Source organism: Lupinus angustifolius, chromosome LG06 (assembly GCF_001865875.1).
Source record: "Lupinus angustifolius cultivar Tanjil chromosome LG06, LupAngTanjil_v1.0, whole genome shotgun sequence".
NCBI lineage: Eukaryota > Viridiplantae > Streptophyta > Magnoliopsida > Fabales > Fabaceae > Lupinus > Lupinus angustifolius.
Genome location: NC_032014.1, coordinates 31,134,289 through 31,152,651, shown reverse-complemented (window position 1 = coordinate 31,152,651; position 18,363 = coordinate 31,134,289). Strand labels below are relative to the sequence as shown.

The window sequence follows — 18,363 nt, the reverse complement described above, 5'->3', positions numbered from 1 at the left end:
GAGTTGGTTGATGAAACTATCATTTTCTATCACCCTCATAACTATCATCACCACCACACTATCACTACTATCCTGACCCAACTACCTCTATTACTTCTATCACACTTATCACTTTGTTCACCATCATCATATTTAGAACTAAAAACTATCCCAATCAGTATATAAGATTCTTGAAATCTTAAAATCCTTAACTTTAGTCTCCATAATAATTTAAATGTTGATATAAAAAGAAATATTAAGTGTTAAAGATGATATTAGCTTTATTTTAAGAGTATAAAATCTATGGTCTGCATTGTCTTTGTAAAGTCACCCTTACTTTTTTTTTTTGTAAAGTCACCATTCATCTATGCACTGTTAGTGTATAAAATTCATACACGATGGATGAGTACATCTTTTTTTCTTATTTTAATTATAAAACATGTGTGATAGAGTAATAGGACATGTGTTGTTTTAGCAACTGCCAAGTGGCACTGAAGACTAAGCAACAAGGGACACCATTGCCATCAAACTCACAACCTTCAACTCTGTCTCTCAAATGCTTATCACTGTTCACAACAACCCTCTTTCCTCTTTCCTCTTCATCCACTCCATGTTCATTCAGGTATTATATATTCATATCATCACTCACAACTTATACACTTGCAAAACTTATGAATCAAATTTATCTATTACTCTTACATTGCAGATGGAAAATAATGAATTACTTGTGTCATAGCAACAGCTGAAGCAAATGTTATTCAAATTTTGGGGACTTCAGTGCAGGTTTGGTTTGGTAGAAGAGAATGTATTAAATCATATATGTGCACAGCCTTACCCTCGCAAGTGAAGAGGCTTTTTTTAGGATCTGAACTCATGGTCTCTAGGTTACAAGGCAAGCAATTTTATCGTTGCGCCGAGGATCACCCTAAGAATATCTTGTCTACCTCTTTCACCTTCTTTGTTGCACATAATATCTTATTTTCATCTTAGCTGTAATGAAACTAATAACAATGCTAACTCTTGGCTTCTTCGTGAAAAAATCATCTATTGATTTCCTTCTGTTTTGTTGCCCGATTTCAATCTGATCATATTTAAGTAATTGTATTTTATAAATGTCTTTCAAAATTATTTATACTTGCCATTCTTGATTAGCATTTTCTGCAAGGAAATGAAGAATGGCTGATCCAAAACAGAGAATTAAATTCAAATTGTTAATTTTACAAAAATGAGAGAATCCGTTCAGATAAAATTCATATTGAAGGAAAGTCTCAAATTTAATATAAGATTAAAAGGAAAATGATTCTTTAATGATGATTACCTTTTCTTTCACTAGCGTATACAAGAATGACAATATGGCATGCAAACTGAAAACTAAGATCGAAAATATAGGTTAATCCTAGCATCTTAACATGCTTGTGAATCTGCTTTTAAAATTTCTGAGTATCAAAATCTACGGAATTGTGGCGTAATACTTTCCAATGTTCCGAACATTAACCATTAAATTGGTTAATTAAGTTATTTGGGGTTTACTAAATTTACCACTTGAGAAATAAATGTTCCTAATTTTGATTTTTTATCAGAAGTTCCTAAATTGTAATTCTCCCTTAAATTTATTAGTGTTGATGTTGTAAAAATACAATGATTGTCTGCATTTATTGGATTTCCATGTATGTGGATAAATTAAAAGCCTTACAGTTTACGCACTATGCTGCTGAAATTGCCTCAGTAAAATTCACTCAACTTTTCATAGAGGCACAGCTGTATTGACCTGGCATATTCTAATGACTGCATTATAACTTTCAAATAAGCAACGGACCTTACCTACTTAAATAAACCAATCCTTGAAATTTACGATGAAGAAAATATGGTGATTATCATTCTCGATTAGAAAAGGGAAGGGCTCACTTTACCGGTCATAAATTACGAGGAGGACAAGGGCTTTGGGTGAACTCTGTGCTTCATCGATCTTTAAGAAGGAGTGATGATCCTGTAGCTATTGTTAAATTGCCCTTTATTTTAATGAAAGTTAATGTTTTCAAGTGTGTCTGCACATTATTTTTTATTACGTTTAGTATAGATTTACTATAAGCACATAGTTGGAGGATGTGCATAAGTTTTGTGTAGGTGTCAGGCATGTATGCCATTTTGCAGTTTTCTGGATTTTTAGCTTACAAGTAATGTGCTGCCAATCTGTCTGTCGGTGAAGACACGGGAAGTGGCTGTTTATTTCATTATTTTAAGGAAAAAACTAGGAAGATCTTTCACTTTCTATTGCCTGTTAGGCCACTTCACAAATCTCGTGTCCCTGCTCACCAAAAGAAAAAGAACCGTTTCATTCAGTTCAGCGTTATTTGGATTGATGTGCTTTAAAGAGTAAGCAAAGGAAACCCCCCCTGCCACTTTTCATTGATAATGGCATGAATGTTACTTTCGGAGGAGTTCATGCAAAATTCATGGATAACTGACCAGTTACTTTTGTCTCTACTGTTCAACTGAGCTGTGTGACAGCTTTTTTTGTCTCCATGCATTTCACTTTTGAAAATGGAGTTTAAGTAGTAGCATTTCTCATGCAAGATGATATCTTCCAACCAAGCCTTAGTTGTTCTTCTAGTTTCGCTTCTTCTAACTTTCTGCATTTTATAAAAAATGACTTTGTCAATTCTCAAAGGACTTTTGCAAGACTACTTGAGGTCATTGTTTAATGAGGTGAAAATTAATTTTATGTTGGTTATTTTAATTTGTGTTTAATTTTTTGCTACTGATCTCTCTGGGGTGCTCATCATCTTCTTCGAAGTTCTGTCCTTTTGCCCTAGTTTTCATTTGTTAGGATAACCTGAAGAGTGCCTCGTAGATGGAGTGATTTACAGCTTGTCTCAGTATCCTAAAATTCAAATTACAATTAATTTGTTTTCCCTGATTTTTTTTTTCAATCTATTTTTCTAGTCGGAAACTTGAATCAGCGTTTAGTGCAGCCATTTAGCTGTGTTTTGCATTTCAGTTGTATGTGAATATAATCTTGTTATGGTGTTGCGTTATTTTAGATTTTAGAACATTATCATCAAAGAATGTTCGGATGTTTGACTGTGTTTTTTCTTGCCATTACTTGCAGGGGATAGTGAATGATCAATTTAATGAGATTTTGTCTTTGGAAAACACCCGTGGACTAGATTATGTTGTGACATTGATTAACACATATATTGCAGATGTTGAGATGATCCTTTCTGACATTTCTCGTCACATGTAATGATTCTGCTTATTTCATGGTTTTCTACTATGAAGTTGCTTTTCTAACAAGCTTTTCTGATTGGTATTTATATTTCTACAGCGAGAATTCAAAAGTCGACTTCTCTCACATGGCTTCTCTAGCTCATGCAATAGAGGATAAGAGTGCAAGGTAGCTTGCAATGTCTGCCTATTACAGTTGTGTTAGGTGTTAAACACAAATGTTTATTATGACATTGTGCATTTAGCTACTTTGTTAGTTTTTTCCGTTGCAGATGAGCATTTAGTATCTAAGAATGAATTATTAGATAAATATTTTGAAGCACTCATTTCTATGAGAAAGGCAATTAGGAAATTGGACAAGAGGGGGAGAAAATGTATTGGGGAAACACACTGCTACTTAGCATTAACTTCATACATTTTCATCCCATTTTTCCTTTCAGAAAGTCATGGTAAACTTGTGAAACGAAATCTTGACCTAAGGGCTTGTTCTTTTGAGCAATAGCCCTAGTGTTGTTTACATGGCCTTAAAATGATTTTGCAAAAATACCCGGCGACTTAGGCAAAGTATAACACTATTTAGAGGTCATACAGCTACTGTCCCATTTCCATCCTGCAAATCAACATTCTTCCACATCATTGATTGTAGCACGTATGCATTGAATTGTAGCCATGTTATTTCAAAATTTTGACGATCTGACAAACAATATATTTTACGCTTTATCGTTTTCTAGAACATGATAAACCATTGCATGTTGTCATAAAAAGAATTGAATACTTGTTCTGCCATTTTGTTTAATAAATGGTGCTTATACAATTAGTTATGTGTGAGAGATGATGTCTTGTATGGACTACAAAGAAATTTGTTTCATCTTTTAGAACTTAGTAACTTACACATGCTCCTCGGTCTGAAGGTGCAGCTCGGCAGAGACAAATGTCCACATTATGGACTTGTATGTTTCTCATTACGCAGTAGTTGACATCAAGTACTGCACTTTTGCATTGATTTATGATAAGATTATGGCCTCAAGTTTCTAGTGCTAGAATTTATTACACTAGTTACTTTCCATAGTTTTCTATGGAATTTATTGTGTTTAATTACCACCATAATTTCCCCTTTGGTAGGGATAACATTAAAAACAATGGCTTAATATTGAGCCATTTACTTTGGTTTAAGATAACCCATTTGATATAACATTCTCACGCATGATTGTGCATGCACAGACTCAACCACAAGTTTTCACAGACACGTCCTAGCTTGAAACCTTCCCGATATGATTGCACAAAGTGGTTGACATTAGCAAGCAAATAGTTCAAAGAAACATAAGTTAAGGTTTGCTTGATTAAGACACTCCACTTGTATGTTTCTCATTACAAAGTGGTTAACATTAACAAGCAAGTAGTTGATTAGCAAGCAAACAGTTCAAAGAAACCCGCAATGTTATATGAGACTAACTATTGGGCGGTAAAATCTCAACAAGAGAATAAACTCAATGTAGCAGAGATGAGAAGGTTGCACTCGATGAGTGGGCATACTAGACAAGATACGATTAGGAAATGAATGCAATAAAGAGATAGATGGGGTAGTAGCAACCTTAAGCTCTAATATTTTCTTTGTATTTGTGTTCAATTGTTTGTATTCTTTGTATAAGAGGGTGGTTGCATTACTTTGGAAATGGTTAATGAGAACGTTAGAAGTGCCCGCAACTCTTTTTATGTATTGCTTATGTTTTTTAGCATTTGAAGCTATATCTTATGTTCATTAATGATGTTGCAGCATTGGCGCAGAGCATATGAAGCTTGCTTGTTCCGATCTCATTAAAGCTTGTGATGAAAAACACAAGAGAAAGTAAATGCCCTATCTTTGTTATCCAGTATTTGATCCTTTTCTTCTATATGATACATTTCTGCTATCTATTGTGACATTTATTTTTTGTTGAATAAACTGCATGAGTCACTATACAATATATAAATCACACACGCAGAGACATATATAGCTCAGTTAGGTATTTTGGTTTTGTGGTCTGCAATATATTGAACTATAAGCTAGAAAATAGAAGAGTGGTTTGTGGGCACTTAATTCAAGTTGCAAAGCTCTTCATTTCTTGCTCTTTCTTCTATATAAAATAAGTAAATATGATTTTCTCGTATATAATGATTTATGAATCCAATATGATGAAACATTATGGAACAATTTCACATAACTCATGGTCGCCATTCTTGTTTGTAGAACATGTCTATTAGTCAAATGAATGTGATTTCTTTAAGGTCTGTTTGCGAGTCGAGTTTTGGAGGGGAAAGGGAAGGCTTCAGAGCCATGCAATACACTTCTAAGATGGCTCTGAAACCTTCATTCCCTTCCAACTCGCAAACGGACCCTTACACTTTGTCTTTTGTTTTGAAAAGAAAATTACCTTCTTTATTCCAGTTTTCCACTTTTTCCCATTTCTTCTCATTGTTATTTGCCTCCATAATCTTTTTGCTCATTTTCACATATAGTTGTGGAAGAAAAGCTTAGCAACTTTGTAGCCTACAGCTAAAAATGTTCACATTTTGTTTCAGTTCTCATTGAACCTGTCAAAATCATTATATTCATAGAGGACAGCTTTTATCGTAATTATTAATCACTAATTATTGAGTCATACTATGTGTTAAAAGCCACTTCTATAACAGGAATCATATCTTGGTATTCCAAAAATTCTCTATTTAAACATCATTGATTATCTCTATAATAAACATATAGTTTTATATGTAAACATTTTTACTACTTCATTTCAACTTGTTCTATTTGGCCATCTTGTCTGTCCTTGCATTTCATGTTACAGCATTCCTGATCACTGTTTGATTTGTTCTATCGTCTACGGAAGTTAAGGTTTGCTTGATTAAGACACTCCACTTTAATTCATAACTTCGTAAAATTATGAGATTCATGATGATTAGTATTTAATTTCTATTTCATTCAATGTTAACTAAATACTTACACATTATATAATGTGAAATCATAGTTATTATCCTTTGTTTTATATATTTCCTGACTAATTTTCATCTCTCTGTGTATTTTGGTGTTCAGGTTAATTCGAAGCCTGCCGTGGACAAAATCTGAATTTACTCAAACCAAGAACAAGTTGATGGACTTTGTTCGGGTATCACTGCATTATTTATTTATTTATTTTTACTCTGATGAATACATGTTCAGGATGAACATAGCTGCATGAACTCTCATAGTTCTTTAAATGCATAACCACAAATCAGGAAAAGTTTACTTTTTGTTACTTAAATTTTCAAAGCTTGTATTATATGTTAAATTCTTCATGAGATAAAAATGTATACATTGACATACATCTTCCGCATTCATCCGACTCTAAAGAAATGAATGGTGGATGATGTACTGACTGTGTATATATCTTTACACTGAGAGTGCATAGATATTATATTCATTGTTGATACGTTAAATTACTCTAATCAATTTACAGATGGAGATGAGAATTATCAGATTCCAGAGTTCACAACCATGAGAGTAGAGTTCATATGCTGTTGAATACTCCTTCAGTTGTATCAGATGAAATATGCTTGTGCAAATTCTGCTGGTTTGTACTTGTGGTAGTTGATGAATCATGTGTAGTTGTCTATCTCTTAAAAGGGTTCTGTCTTAGACATATAATCCTTTTGCCCTTGTTTGTTTTCTGTTTCTTCTGTTATGTGCTTTGGTAAACTTTTCTGTTTGGTAATAGTTGTCATGTATATTAAGTATTTGACTTTTAATGTTGATGTTTTATTGTGCCTTTTTTAGTTCTTGAAATGGATGGTTTGTGTTAAAATTAAGTGATGGCACCTTCAATCTATGTAAGAATTAGTTTACTACTACAACATAGAATGAAAAAATGGGGGTAAGGTTAATGCATACACAAGTTACTAAATAGGGGAAAAAGAAAAATAAAGTAATTCTATGATTGGCATTTATATCTCATATTTTAAGTATAGTCCTGTACTTGTTTCAAGAATCTATTCATGTTAATTCAAAGCTTCTAACCTGTTGTTGGAAAGTAAGTCTCACATCGTCTACCTCATTGTCTCGGGAATGGTTTAAATATCCGTTGGGTTACTCCTCTCATTGTCTATTGGTTTTGAGATGAAATCTTAATATGTTGTTAGAGTGAGAGTCCAACACCTTCTTAGTGACCGGTAGAATTATTGGTGTAACCCAATGAATAAATATGAATGTGAAAAGAGATTAAAGTACTTGAAGAATTTCTGATTTGCTCTATGGTTTCATATCATGTCTTATAAGCTTTAAGTTATTTTTTTATGCCTAGAATCTTGTCTTATAAGATATAACTACTTCTTTTGTTAAATTTTATATACATTTCCGTAAAATATAATTTAAATTATTTACTTTCCAAGTCCTTAATGTTTCATTACATAACATCTAAATGGATTTTAAAAAATTGAATGAGATTGTTGTCCCAAACCTATTCTAATCTAAAAGATTCATCTTTAACCAACAACACTTAAAACTCTGAAATATCTCATGCTAAAAAGTAAAGAGTCTTTTTTAATCTAATTGTCCATGGACAAAAAATAAACAATTAATTATTTGTCTTGCTCAAATATTATCAATTTGCCCGACACTCACTAGTTCAAATAATTAAATTTTTCTAAAATTAATTATTAAGGTATTTTTCAAATTTACTCTTCCAATAAAAAAATATATCTCCTTATATAATTGTGATTATATGTGATAGCCAAGATTACAAAATAAACTAGAAATTACAAAATGGAAAAATTAAAAAAAATCTCCAAATCAAAAAATGACTAAATGCACAAGTAAATCCAATCTCCCTACCTAAAATGAAATTAAAAGGATGCATATAGTTAAAGCAAATAAAAATGATAAGTACCAACGAAATGTTAGTTTAATAATGTAAGACTTAATTATATCTCTTAATGATTAAAATATCAAAGTTCGATCATAAAGATGACATACTTATACTGAGAGCATAAAGATACCACATCTTTTATTTCACAACATTGTGTAACTTCGTGTGTTATGAGTCATAATTGTTTAGAAAGAAAATATTTTATAATTAAATTTTTAACTTAACATATTTTTTCAATCAATCACAATTTATAAGACATAAGAATGAGACACCATATCTTACACAAGATGTGAGAATTAGATTAAGTAATAGTGTGAGTGAGGAAGAGGAAAAATAGATTTTGACTTAGGAGGAGGAAGTGGCATTATCGTCATTGCATAAAATTGAAAGAACACAAATTCTTCATTCCTTCTTATTCTTATCTTCTTCTTCTTTCTCTTCTTTTCTCTTTGAATCCGCAAGAAATGGCAGCGTTCTCCACCCTCACGCGCTTCACCTTCAACTCCATTCCAACCAGGACACACTCTCATAACGCAACCAAAATCCACTGCTCCAACGTGAGCGTCACGAACACCAACGCGAGTGAGAATCACGAAATCACGTTGAGTAACGGAACCGATTCTTTGAACATATGCCGAGTTCTTAACGGAATGTGGCAGACAAGTGGAGCATGGGGACGAATTGATCGAGACGACGCCGTTGAAGCTATGCTCCGTTACGCCGACGCTGGTTTCTCCACTTTTGACATGGCCGATCACTGTACGTCGTTAATTTAATTTTTTATTATTTGTTATAACATTAGAAAGTTCATAGTAGTACTTACCTTTATACGTGTCTTCTAAATATAAAAAATCGGTCTAGTGCACGAGTCTCTAACTTAGTGCTGCGGACTATTGCGCCGAGGCTTTCTCAATGTGTTTATTATAAAGCTGTTAGATATTAATTGTTATAGATAGGTAGGTGGTTTAGCACTTTGCAAGTTGGAAATGTGAGAGTTATTGTGGCTTTGTTTGAGTCAATTTGTGATCAGTCCAAATGGAAAACCAATTAGGAGAGGAGTTGCTGCATGGAAATATAATCATGTGAGATCAATCATTCAGTGTCTTATAACAGAGAATGGAAAGGATTCGTTGGATATATGTCGGGTACTTGGGTTATGAAAGGGGTGTGGCAGAGGAGTGGTGGGTTGGGGAGAATTGAGAGAAAAATAATGCAGTTTATACTTTGCTTAAATATGCTGATGGCTGATATATGTATTCAATCTTCACTGCATCTACTTGATCTCTGTTTGAATCCTTGTGCCCCTCGGAGCTTACGTAGGGAATGTAGGTATGCCATGGTTCCTCCGACTTTGTCGTTGTCTTAATGTACTCATTTTCATGTAGCCTCCTGCAAGCTACATGTTTTTCTTCATGTTATCATATAGGCTTGGTTTGGTTTTAAGCAAAAATACTTGGCCACTCATGGGGAACTTGTTAAGTATAGTTTGATGTTTGGTTTGTCATGTTCAAATGTGAGGCCTGAAGACATGAAAGAACTTGAATGTGGAATGTGATTATTAGATGTAGTGGATGTGGATTCTTGTCGATGTAAGCTGCCTTTTATGCATCTGCCTAAAGGTTAGGTGAGTTCTTTCTTCACTGTTGTGTTCTTTGGGGTTTGCAGATGGGCCTGCTGAAGATCTATATGGGATTTTCATCAATCGAGTTCGTCGTGAGCGTCCACCACAATTATTGGAAAAGGTCAGAGGGTGAGTTGATTATTTTACCAGATATTTTTATCTTTAGCCTTTTTCTGCTTGAAAAGAATTAAGCAAGTTTGGATACGTATTTGGCAATTGTACATTTTACTGGAAGCTTCTAAGTAAATTGTCATTAAGCACATATGGGATGGTATTGTCTCATCCATTGTATCATTGATGCAGTCTCACTAAGTGGGTGCCACCACCAGTTAAAATGACAAGCAGCTATGTGAGAGACAGCATTAATGTTTCAAGGAAGAGAATGGATGTAGAATCCCTGGACATGCTTCAGTTCCATTGGTATTAATCTCTCTTATTTGTTGTTTATTTGATGTTATTACTATCATAGATACGGATACATGTGTCGGATACGATACCTATCCGATATGTTGACACACATTTTTTCTAAAATATAGGATACGATACGTTCAGGGATACATGTATAAAATAATAAAAAATACATTACGTATCTCTCTCCACCATACATACTTGTGACAATTCTCCTCTATCTCTAATGGGTTTAGGTGGGATTACTCAAATTCTGGCTACCTTGATGCACTAAAACACCTCACAGATTTGAAAGGAGAAGGTTAGTTTGGTTTCTAATTAATGGTTACGAATTCACGTCAAAGCTAACATATCTTGATTTGATCATATTACTTCGGTTAGCCCTTTACAGGTAAAATCAAGACTGTGGCTCTAACAAATTTTGACACAGAGAGATTGCAAATTATTCTGGAAAATGAGATTCCTGTTCTAAGCAATCAGGTAATTCCAAGTGATTTAATTTATTTCTCTCAGTTATAATAATTACTGATGGTTCGTTAATGGTATTGGTATCTTCACTGTCAGGTGCAACATTCAATTGTTGATATGCGTCCCCAACAGAAAATGGCAGAGCTTTGTCAGCTCACAGGAGTCAAACTTATAACGTATCTCTCTCTCCCTCTCTCTGACATGTGCACACACACACACACACCATCCAACATATACTCCTTTTCCTTAGACATTTAATTGTAACATTAACCAGTTTGAAATTCAAACATAATTTATCTAGGAAGTTTCTACAAACTCATACAAGTTTATTATTTATACTTGCATATAAATTTGGTTTTGATATGTTCATCAAGACAAAAATGGTTTTGATATTTCTTGAATGAAGTAACAGTCTATGATTGGGATCGTCAGATAGTATGTTGAAGTGAGTGATTTGTTGAATGGTTCTGGGTGAAAAGAAATTGAGGGAAATTCTAAGTTTCTATGGTTTGGACTTCGGAACAAGGATTAAAAATGGATTTGATGATTTCAGTGAGGAAATATTTCATTTCAGCTGCAGAAAAATGAAAGAAAGTGAAGGAAAAGAGAATTATTTTTGTTTGGTCCTGAGTAGATCAGTTTCTGATGCAGGTATGGGACGGTAATGGGTGGTCTATTGTCTGAGAAGTTCCTTGACGCCAACATAAACATTCCTTTTGCTGGTCCTGCCATAAACACTCCCTCCCTCCAAAAGTACAAAAGGGTATGATTTCTCAACCACCATTTATTGTCTGGAATTGTAGTTTAAGAAACTTTCAGCACCTTCATTGGTGATCTATAGAAATTTCTCCCCCCTCTGATATCATTGTATTGAGAAACTAGGATATGCGGTTTAGGTAAGAGAACAAAGTCTTGCAGAGAAGAAGTTATTAATGATAAATGACATTGTGAATCAATATGTAGGCTACATCATTTCAAGTTGATGGTTGATGTTTTCGCTGCTTGAAAGAACATAAGAGTGGGATTTGAGTTCTTGTTCTTATGGCATAAGTACATTCATGTGTTTTTACTATTTTGCACCACATTGCAGATGATAGATGCTTGGGGAGGATGGAATTTGTTCCAGGGACTGCTTCGAACTCTTAAAAAGGTAGCTTCTAAACATGGTGTTTCGATCCCAACTGTCGCTGTGAAGTACGTACTCGATCAGGTACACTTGATTTAGTCTCGGCAGGAATTTGCTTATCTAATTAATTATATCACAAATCTATACTACATATAACTGGTGTTGATAGATATTCCTTTTATTCGGGTTCATGTCAAACTTGCAGACTGCTGTAGCAGGATCAATGGTTGGTGTTAGACTTGGCTTGTCAGAACATATTAAAGACTCCAATGCTATATTTTCACTTGTTCTTGATGAGGAGGATGTAAACAGCATAAGAGAAGCGACAGCGAAAGGAAAGGATCTGCTTAAAGTGATCGGCGATTGTGGAGACGAGTACAGGCGTGCATGAGTCATGGTTGAAATGTCTACTTGATGATTGTTTTCAATAATATAGGACAAGAAGTGAGGGATGAAAAAACAGAAAGAAAGAAAGAAAGAAAGCAAGGATTCACACCCAATTTTGTCTCTATAGAAGAATTTGTATCTATGCTTTTTATGCATTAAATTACTCTGTACTTGTCAAGGGGGAAAAGGAAACAAATTAGGAAGTAATTTATTGGGCAATGTCTCCGATTAATGCAGAAACTCCTCCTATCCATAGAACATAGTTGGGAAATTGATAGAGACTTAAACCTTAAGTTTCAAGTGAAGTGGATGAAATGGTTTCATGTATTCATATGTGATAGATAGAAAAGTATCACCCCTAAAATTTTATTACACAACTATAAAACTATAATGTTACGAGTTAAATTTTGAATGGTAAAAATATTAATAAGACACCTGTTTTTTTTTTTTGGAAAATGAGTTGAACATTTTTAAAAAACCAAAAAATCATGAGAAGACTTGATTAGTTTCTTAGTGGCAAATCTATAATTAATGAAAAATTGAAGACACCAAAAACATTTCTTGATTGATTCTTACTTGTATAAACTAAGTGCCTTATGATTAAGAAAAATATTATCATCACATATATACCAAATTCAACGATCAAATAATATTATAAATAAGTTGATAAGACTATATTTATCTCAAAATGATATCATTTTTATTTTAGAAAAATAATTGACTTGCCGATTCAATTAAGACTTCACCAACTCGAACTAGCTCACATATTTAGAGCCATCAAGTGTTCACTTTCCACTTGGGTTGGACGGGACAAGTTTAATAACTCTATAATGTATCAAAGTCTTCGAAACAACTATTTAATCCACAGTTGAACTTTTTTTTTAGCACCAATTGATGATTTTTCATATATATTTTTTCATAATTTTCACCATTAAATAAATTTATTAAGGATTTAATATGTATACAGTGTTAAGTGTTTTTTACACTGTCAACAAATCTATCTCCACCATTTATATGTTAGCTATCATTGACTTTCAAACAAAAGTATTATAAATCAACGGTGGGATGATATGCTGACAGTGTAGAAATCTGCATAGATTTTAAACTCATCCATTAATGGCAATTATTATGCAACATATAAAATAAAACATTTTCCTACCTCTCTATTGCAGAATCATACCATTTTCGAGTTTCGACCTTCTCAGCCGCCACCCTTTTGCTACCACCGTAAAACCTCGGCCAACGTCGCAGCCATCGACGTTGCCGGAAAATCACTTGTCACCCCTTACCTCCTATTTCACTTTCACTTTCTGAATATCACTTCACATAAAGCTTCAATTTTTACTATTAATTGCAGAAAATAATTTGGATCAAAAACTCAAGCTTCCACCTTTTTCATTTGGTTGAATCCCCTTAACTATTTTAACACAAAGAAAGAATCATGGATGGTATGTGATTTTAGTTAACAACACTCTTATTTATTATTGTTGTTTGGTTCAATTGTGTTTCAAAGTAGCTTATAGTTTTCTATTATTTATTTATTGTTTGAAAATTGCGTAATTCAAATCAATGTGAAAAGGTTAATGTTCAATTATTGCAAATAACATAGTGAGATGAAAATTTTGTGTGTGTTTCAGTTGATTCACAGCCAACTATGGAAGAAACAATTTTGGTGGGTGATGATCTAATGACAGGTCCACCATCACCTGTAGTGCCACCTGAAATTGCTTCTCATGTGCTTCAAGGTGTTGATCTTTGTGATGGAGTCCTCAAAAATATGTTTTTGTGTAAGTATTTCTTTGTTTTTCACTCTTAATCTGGTTGGTGTATATGTTTTTTTCGTCAATTTCGTAAAAGTACTAAGTGTGCTAACTGCCATATAGGAATTAACTAGTCGTTGTGTTGTTCGAGATTTGGAGTAATAGTAATTAAGAACATTAGTTCATGGTAATCTGTATCCGGGGTTTTAAATTGTGGTTGCAGTTATGTTAGTGTATCACAATAGCGGGAAATTTGGGGAAATGTGGCTGATGCAGCCGCAATTGCAGTTGTGATGTGTTTGTGTGACTCTAGAATCGCAATATTGGGGTTGTCGGCCGTAATTTGAAACTATGTTTGTATGATGAAAATGGAGTTAAATACATGTAAAGAAAAATGGGTTACCGAGTTGACCTTCATAACTAACACTTATTGCGTCTGACCCAACTGGAGGGTTGAAAGTATTAAAAAACTTCAGTGAGGTTCAGTCCACTGATAAATGTACATGTTTTTTGTTGTTTGTTTCAAAGGTTTTAACATTAGAGTGTGTTATGACATTGTCTTTTCTGAATATTTTGTATGCTTCATTTAAATCTTATAGGTTTGCAGATCAATGACATTGAACCATTCTGTCAAGACGAGCTTGTTCTGTATAAACAATGTTCTGAAAGAAGGGTGAGATCATTGTTATCTATTATTTCAGATATAATTTTCTCTGTTGTTTCTTCCCCTCTTCCATTTTTCTGCTTCTGGTTTTATGTTACCGTCTTTTGAACGGTCATAACATATGTGCAGTATTTCCGTGCTGTTTATATTGGAGATGAATAATTAGGAAGTGCAATTTAGTTTTTTATATCTTCCATCTCTTTATGTTTCATTTTTTCCATTTGAAAATATAAATTTCAGGATAAGGAGATAAGGAAGCGTCTTCAAGATAGTGAACACAAATTGGGTTCATCAATGCCTTTAGATAAAGCCAAAGAGAGGGCTACTCAGCTCGAGGCGGAAGTTACAACATTAGAGAGGTATACTTAAATAATCAATTTGTAGTCCTTGTTTGGAATTTATCTAGAATGTTTCTTTGCTTAGTGTATCCTGAAGGGTAAATAAAGCAAGCTTTTAGATACCCGGAGACGGATTTTTCTTGGAATTTCAAACATAACGCTTGTGGAGATTTGCTTCTGTGAACACGATTATTTGTTTACCGTTAATCATAATGTTGCTTTTATTTTTCTGAAGTTGCAACTGCATTTGGCTCTTCCAAAAGTATAATTAACATACCTGTAAAACGTGAGCTCAAAAGCTACTCCAGTTGCTGCGGAAGAATGTGTTCTCTTATTATTTGCCATCTAGATTACTGATGCATATAATAAAAATAAAACTCAGGACTTCAAGTTTTGTTTTATCTTTTCAAACTAGTGACCAATCCTTACTCTCTTGAGGTTTTCTATGAGTTTGAGCGAAGTGAGTTTCTTTGGGTATTAATAAGTGCTCTTCAATTGCCTTATGGTCTTCAATATTTCTAATGCTGGCATTTTCTTTTTGTCACTTGAGTTTAGATATATTTCGACATGAGGCATTCACGCTAGTTATTTGATGCATTTAGTAGGGTGATGTAAATTTGTTTGTGGTAATGGAAGCAATACATTTACCAAAAAATTTGTTTGATGTGTGGCTATATGAATATTATCTGCCTTTCAAATATACAGACGCCTGATTCTTGCTAGTGGAGCTGAGGGCTTGGAAGGTTTCCGCCAAAGATGGAGCTTGCATGGCCGCCTTACTGATTCCAAGTAAGGTTTATAATCCATGGTTATTTTTGTGAAGGATAACAATTTGAAGTGTTTTAGGTTCTCAAATGGCTATCCGTCCATTCTTTTGTGATAACCAAAGCATATTAGTTGTGTAAAATGCGGCCAGTATTATTAGCTATGTCGAGGTTTGGTCTATGGACCGTTTAAGTACATTTGGCATTTCAGTTGCTTTATCGACAAAATAATTGCTATCAATCATGATTACTAGTTTTAAATGGATTGTACCTACCTTTACTATAGCTATATACATGTGAAAATAATGGTTGATAATCAGTTGAATGTAGATGAGTTTACCACTTGCACGGTAGCGTCAGCACCCGTTAACGCCTTAGTTTCGAAAATCAAGTATAGACTATTTTATTTTCATGTGGTTGATAGCTGGTACCATGCAGATATATTTACTTACGCTGTTGTTCTTTTTATCTATGTATTTTATGCAGAAAAAGATTGGAGGCCTTAAAGCAGGGTATAGATAGCAGATAAAAAAGGATGAGTTCTTTGAAGTTTCAGCTATCAAAAGTTGCTTCATGAGGTGAAGGTTGAACCTTCATTGGGGTAGGACCTTGTCATGTGTCCTCCACTCCCAAATTTAAAAATTACTTTTTTACTATCATTTTTATGATCTATGTATTTTGGGCCCCACAATATTTATATTTTAGCTATGATTCCTCCACTTTAGAGGGAAAATGTTGTAAAAGCTTTGTTACATTATCATCTTAGAGTACTAGAATGAATATTTACTTATGGAATAAGCAACATAGCCTTGGGGTTTCAGAAAGAAGGAAGAGTCTATGGACAACAGCACCATCTTTGTTAGAAATTCAATTTTATGAACGTGCATGCTGCTCAATAAAATTTGCATTTCACTTGGTTGTACATCTATTGAGACTCTAGATTTTTTCAGGTAGCATGATCTTTTTTCTTCTCTCTTGTACAATTTGAGAGGTGACAGCCTCGTACATTGGACTGCCCTTTCCGATTTAAGGTAGAAGACAAGAAAAGAGTGAAATGTGTGTTTAAATTGGAATCAAATGGCTGAAGATTTTAAGACAATAGGATGTGTATGTATATCTATCTACTAAAATGTATTAAGTATTATTGAATTTTAAATAAAAATGATGAACATCAAAGGTGGATTAAGTGATAAAGTCACACCCCTTAAAATCTTATATTTGATGTGGATTATGATCTATTATAGAGAAAAGTTTTTATCTAGTTGTTTGGAAAGTGAGCAAAATAAGAATAGATATACTTACACTTTTAAATGATAAAAAGAAAAAATAACAATAGAAAATTGCTGTAGAAATATTATCAAGTGTAACATAAAAGTAAGTCAAATTTTAAAAGCAACCAATATATAGGGAGGAGTGTTCATCTACCTTAAAAGATATTAGTTTTTTATTTATTTAGTATTTTATTGATACTATCGAGAGTATTCTTCACCTTTTTTGGTAAGAAATTAATTCATTTTGGAGTTCGTGATTGTCTCTCCCAACAAATGTCGTCTAAGAGTCGAACCCTTGACCTTGGGAATCCAGTGGAGTCGAACCCTTGATCTTGTGAATCCAGTGGAGTCGAACCCTTGACCTTGGAAATCCAGTGAAGTCTTACACTATTAGACCAATACCTTGTTGGTTATCTAATGAGTATGGGATACCTTTGACAAATAAAAGACCAATATGTTGATATGGTCACTGTAACTTATATGGTGACATTTTTAAAAATATTATGTGGGATAAATTTCATCACATTTATATTTGTTTTACATTAGTAATAACTAATTACATTAAATATATACTAATTCCTTAAATAACTATTTTAGTAAAAGACATAAAATTAAATTATTTAAATCATTTAATCCTTCCACTTCACAAAAAAAAAAGTATTCATCCATTAATACATCAAAAGGAAAATGCCATTTGTTTCCCTATTTCATAAATTATCATTTCATTTTTCAATTTCATCTCTAATGTTTCTGTAAATCAAAAAGGGTATTACTGGAAATCCAAAAAAATGAAGGCCCAAACACTGAAAACCCTAATAGTTATATATCTTATGCGCCTCTTTGTAGAAATAGAAACCCTAGCGCCAAATTCCCATTCCAAATCGCTTATCATTTCCATCGAGTATGCTTTTCTTTATCTCATAACTTATTACAATTTCATCGTTTTTACTTAATTTGTGTCACTAACTATTGTTATTGTTCCCTAATTTTTTGAATCAGATATGAAGGTTATCGCTGCTTATTTGTTGTCCGTTTTGGGAGGGAACGAAACCCCTTCATCTCATGATCTCAAAACTATCCTTGCCTCAGGTTCATTATGCATTTTTATTTTCTGGGTCAATAGGTTAGTTGATTGTTAATTTGTTATAGCACATTTTCTTCAGAATGTGGGTGCAAAAGTCTCTTTTTTTTATATAAAAAAAGTGGTTTTGATAATTAGATAAATGCAATTTGATCATTGGAAATGTGATACTTAGTAAATACTTATGGAGTAAAATGCATATTTGGTCCTTGAGATTTACAACATCAACGATCAGTTTAGCCTTGATGATAATAATCTCATAGTTTTTTTGTTGCCAAATTGACTGACATTGTACAAAATCCTGGACCAAGTTGATATTTTGTCGTTTCGGCTAAATTGATGAGTAGTATGAATCTCACGGACCAAATTGACATTTTAATCTATATATATATATATA

The 18,363-nt window shown here is 33.3% G+C and overlaps 4 protein-coding genes across 7 annotated transcripts in view; all 4 read left to right on the top strand.

The window, feature by feature from the left end:
• Positions 454 to 7,023, top strand: LOC109351151 (histidine-containing phosphotransfer protein 1-like). Of its 3 annotated transcripts, XM_019592516.1 has the most exons (8): positions 454 to 601; positions 686 to 762; positions 2,262 to 2,685; positions 3,089 to 3,219; positions 3,305 to 3,373; positions 4,979 to 5,050; positions 6,272 to 6,344; positions 6,675 to 7,023. In XM_019592516.1, the coding sequence occupies exons 3-8, from the start codon at positions 2,626 to 2,628 to the stop codon at positions 6,714 to 6,716; spliced, it is 447 nt and encodes a 148-aa protein (XP_019448061.1). In that variant the 5' UTR covers positions 454 to 601; positions 686 to 762; positions 2,262 to 2,625; the 3' UTR covers positions 6,717 to 7,023. The 3 variants fall into 3 exon arrangements, with proteins under 3 accessions (XP_019448061.1, XP_019448062.1, XP_019448060.1); XM_019592517.1 differs by lacking the exons at positions 454 to 601; positions 686 to 762 and having other exon boundaries at positions 852 to 2,685; positions 6,675 to 6,727; positions 6,766 to 7,023; XM_019592515.1 differs by lacking the exons at positions 454 to 601; positions 686 to 762 and having other exon boundaries at positions 853 to 2,685.
• Positions 8,472 to 12,352, top strand: LOC109351148 (L-glyceraldehyde 3-phosphate reductase-like). The gene is made up of 9 exons (XM_019592512.1): positions 8,472 to 8,837; positions 9,744 to 9,828; positions 10,003 to 10,119; positions 10,344 to 10,408; positions 10,499 to 10,587; positions 10,672 to 10,751; positions 11,227 to 11,338; positions 11,666 to 11,785; positions 11,907 to 12,352. Exons 1-9 carry the CDS (start codon positions 8,543 to 8,545, stop codon positions 12,090 to 12,092), a joined length of 1,149 nt encoding a protein of 382 aa, XP_019448057.1. The 5' UTR covers positions 8,472 to 8,542; the 3' UTR covers positions 12,093 to 12,352.
• LOC109351147 lies at positions 13,221 to 16,538 on the top strand. Its single transcript, XM_019592511.1, has 6 exons — positions 13,221 to 13,536; positions 13,726 to 13,875; positions 14,448 to 14,521; positions 14,753 to 14,871; positions 15,556 to 15,639; positions 16,101 to 16,538. The coding sequence occupies exons 1-6, from the start codon at positions 13,530 to 13,532 to the stop codon at positions 16,141 to 16,143; spliced, it is 477 nt and encodes a 158-aa protein (XP_019448056.1). The 5' UTR covers positions 13,221 to 13,529; the 3' UTR covers positions 16,144 to 16,538.
• LOC109351145 (60S acidic ribosomal protein P2-2-like) overlaps positions 17,659 to 18,363 on the top strand; it is a 1,804-nt gene continuing 1,099 nt past the window's right edge. Inside the window, exons 1-2 of one of the 2 annotated variants that reach the window (XM_019592509.1) lie at positions 17,659 to 17,785; positions 17,870 to 17,974. In XM_019592509.1, the coding sequence (XP_019448054.1) occupies positions 17,674 to 17,785; positions 17,870 to 17,974 (217 nt within the window). In that variant the 5' untranslated portion in view covers positions 17,659 to 17,673. Of the gene's footprint in view, positions 17,787 to 17,869; positions 17,975 to 18,363 lie in introns of both variants that reach the window. The other variant, XM_019592510.1, reaches the window with a different exon arrangement.

Bases quoted from the DNA above. Each gene is read 5' to 3' on its own strand.
- LOC109351151 (XM_019592516.1), top strand. From the start codon at position 2,626: ATGACTTTGTCAATTCTCAAAGGACTTTTGCAAGACTACTTGAGGTCA. The intron at 2,686-3,088 runs GTGAAAATTAAT...CATTACTTGCAG, and splicing joins TGAGGTCATTGTTTAATGAG to GGGATAGTGAATGATCAATT. The intron at 3,220-3,304 runs GTAATGATTCTG...ATATTTCTACAG, and splicing joins TCTGACATTTCTCGTCACAT to CGAGAATTCAAAAGTCGACT.
- LOC109351148 (XM_019592512.1), top strand. From the start codon at position 8,543: ATGGCAGCGTTCTCCACCCTCACGCGCTTCACCTTCAACTCCATTCCA. The intron at 8,838-9,743 runs GTACGTCGTTAA...TGGGGTTTGCAG, and splicing joins TTTTGACATGGCCGATCACT to ATGGGCCTGCTGAAGATCTA. The intron at 10,120-10,343 runs GTATTAATCTCT...TAATGGGTTTAG, and splicing joins GACATGCTTCAGTTCCATTG to GTGGGATTACTCAAATTCTG.
- LOC109351147 (XM_019592511.1), top strand. The intron at 14,872-15,555 runs GTATACTTAAAT...TCAAATATACAG, and splicing joins GAAGTTACAACATTAGAGAG to ACGCCTGATTCTTGCTAGTG. The intron at 15,640-16,100 runs GTAAGGTTTATA...TATTTTATGCAG, and splicing joins GGCCGCCTTACTGATTCCAA to AAAAAGATTGGAGGCCTTAA.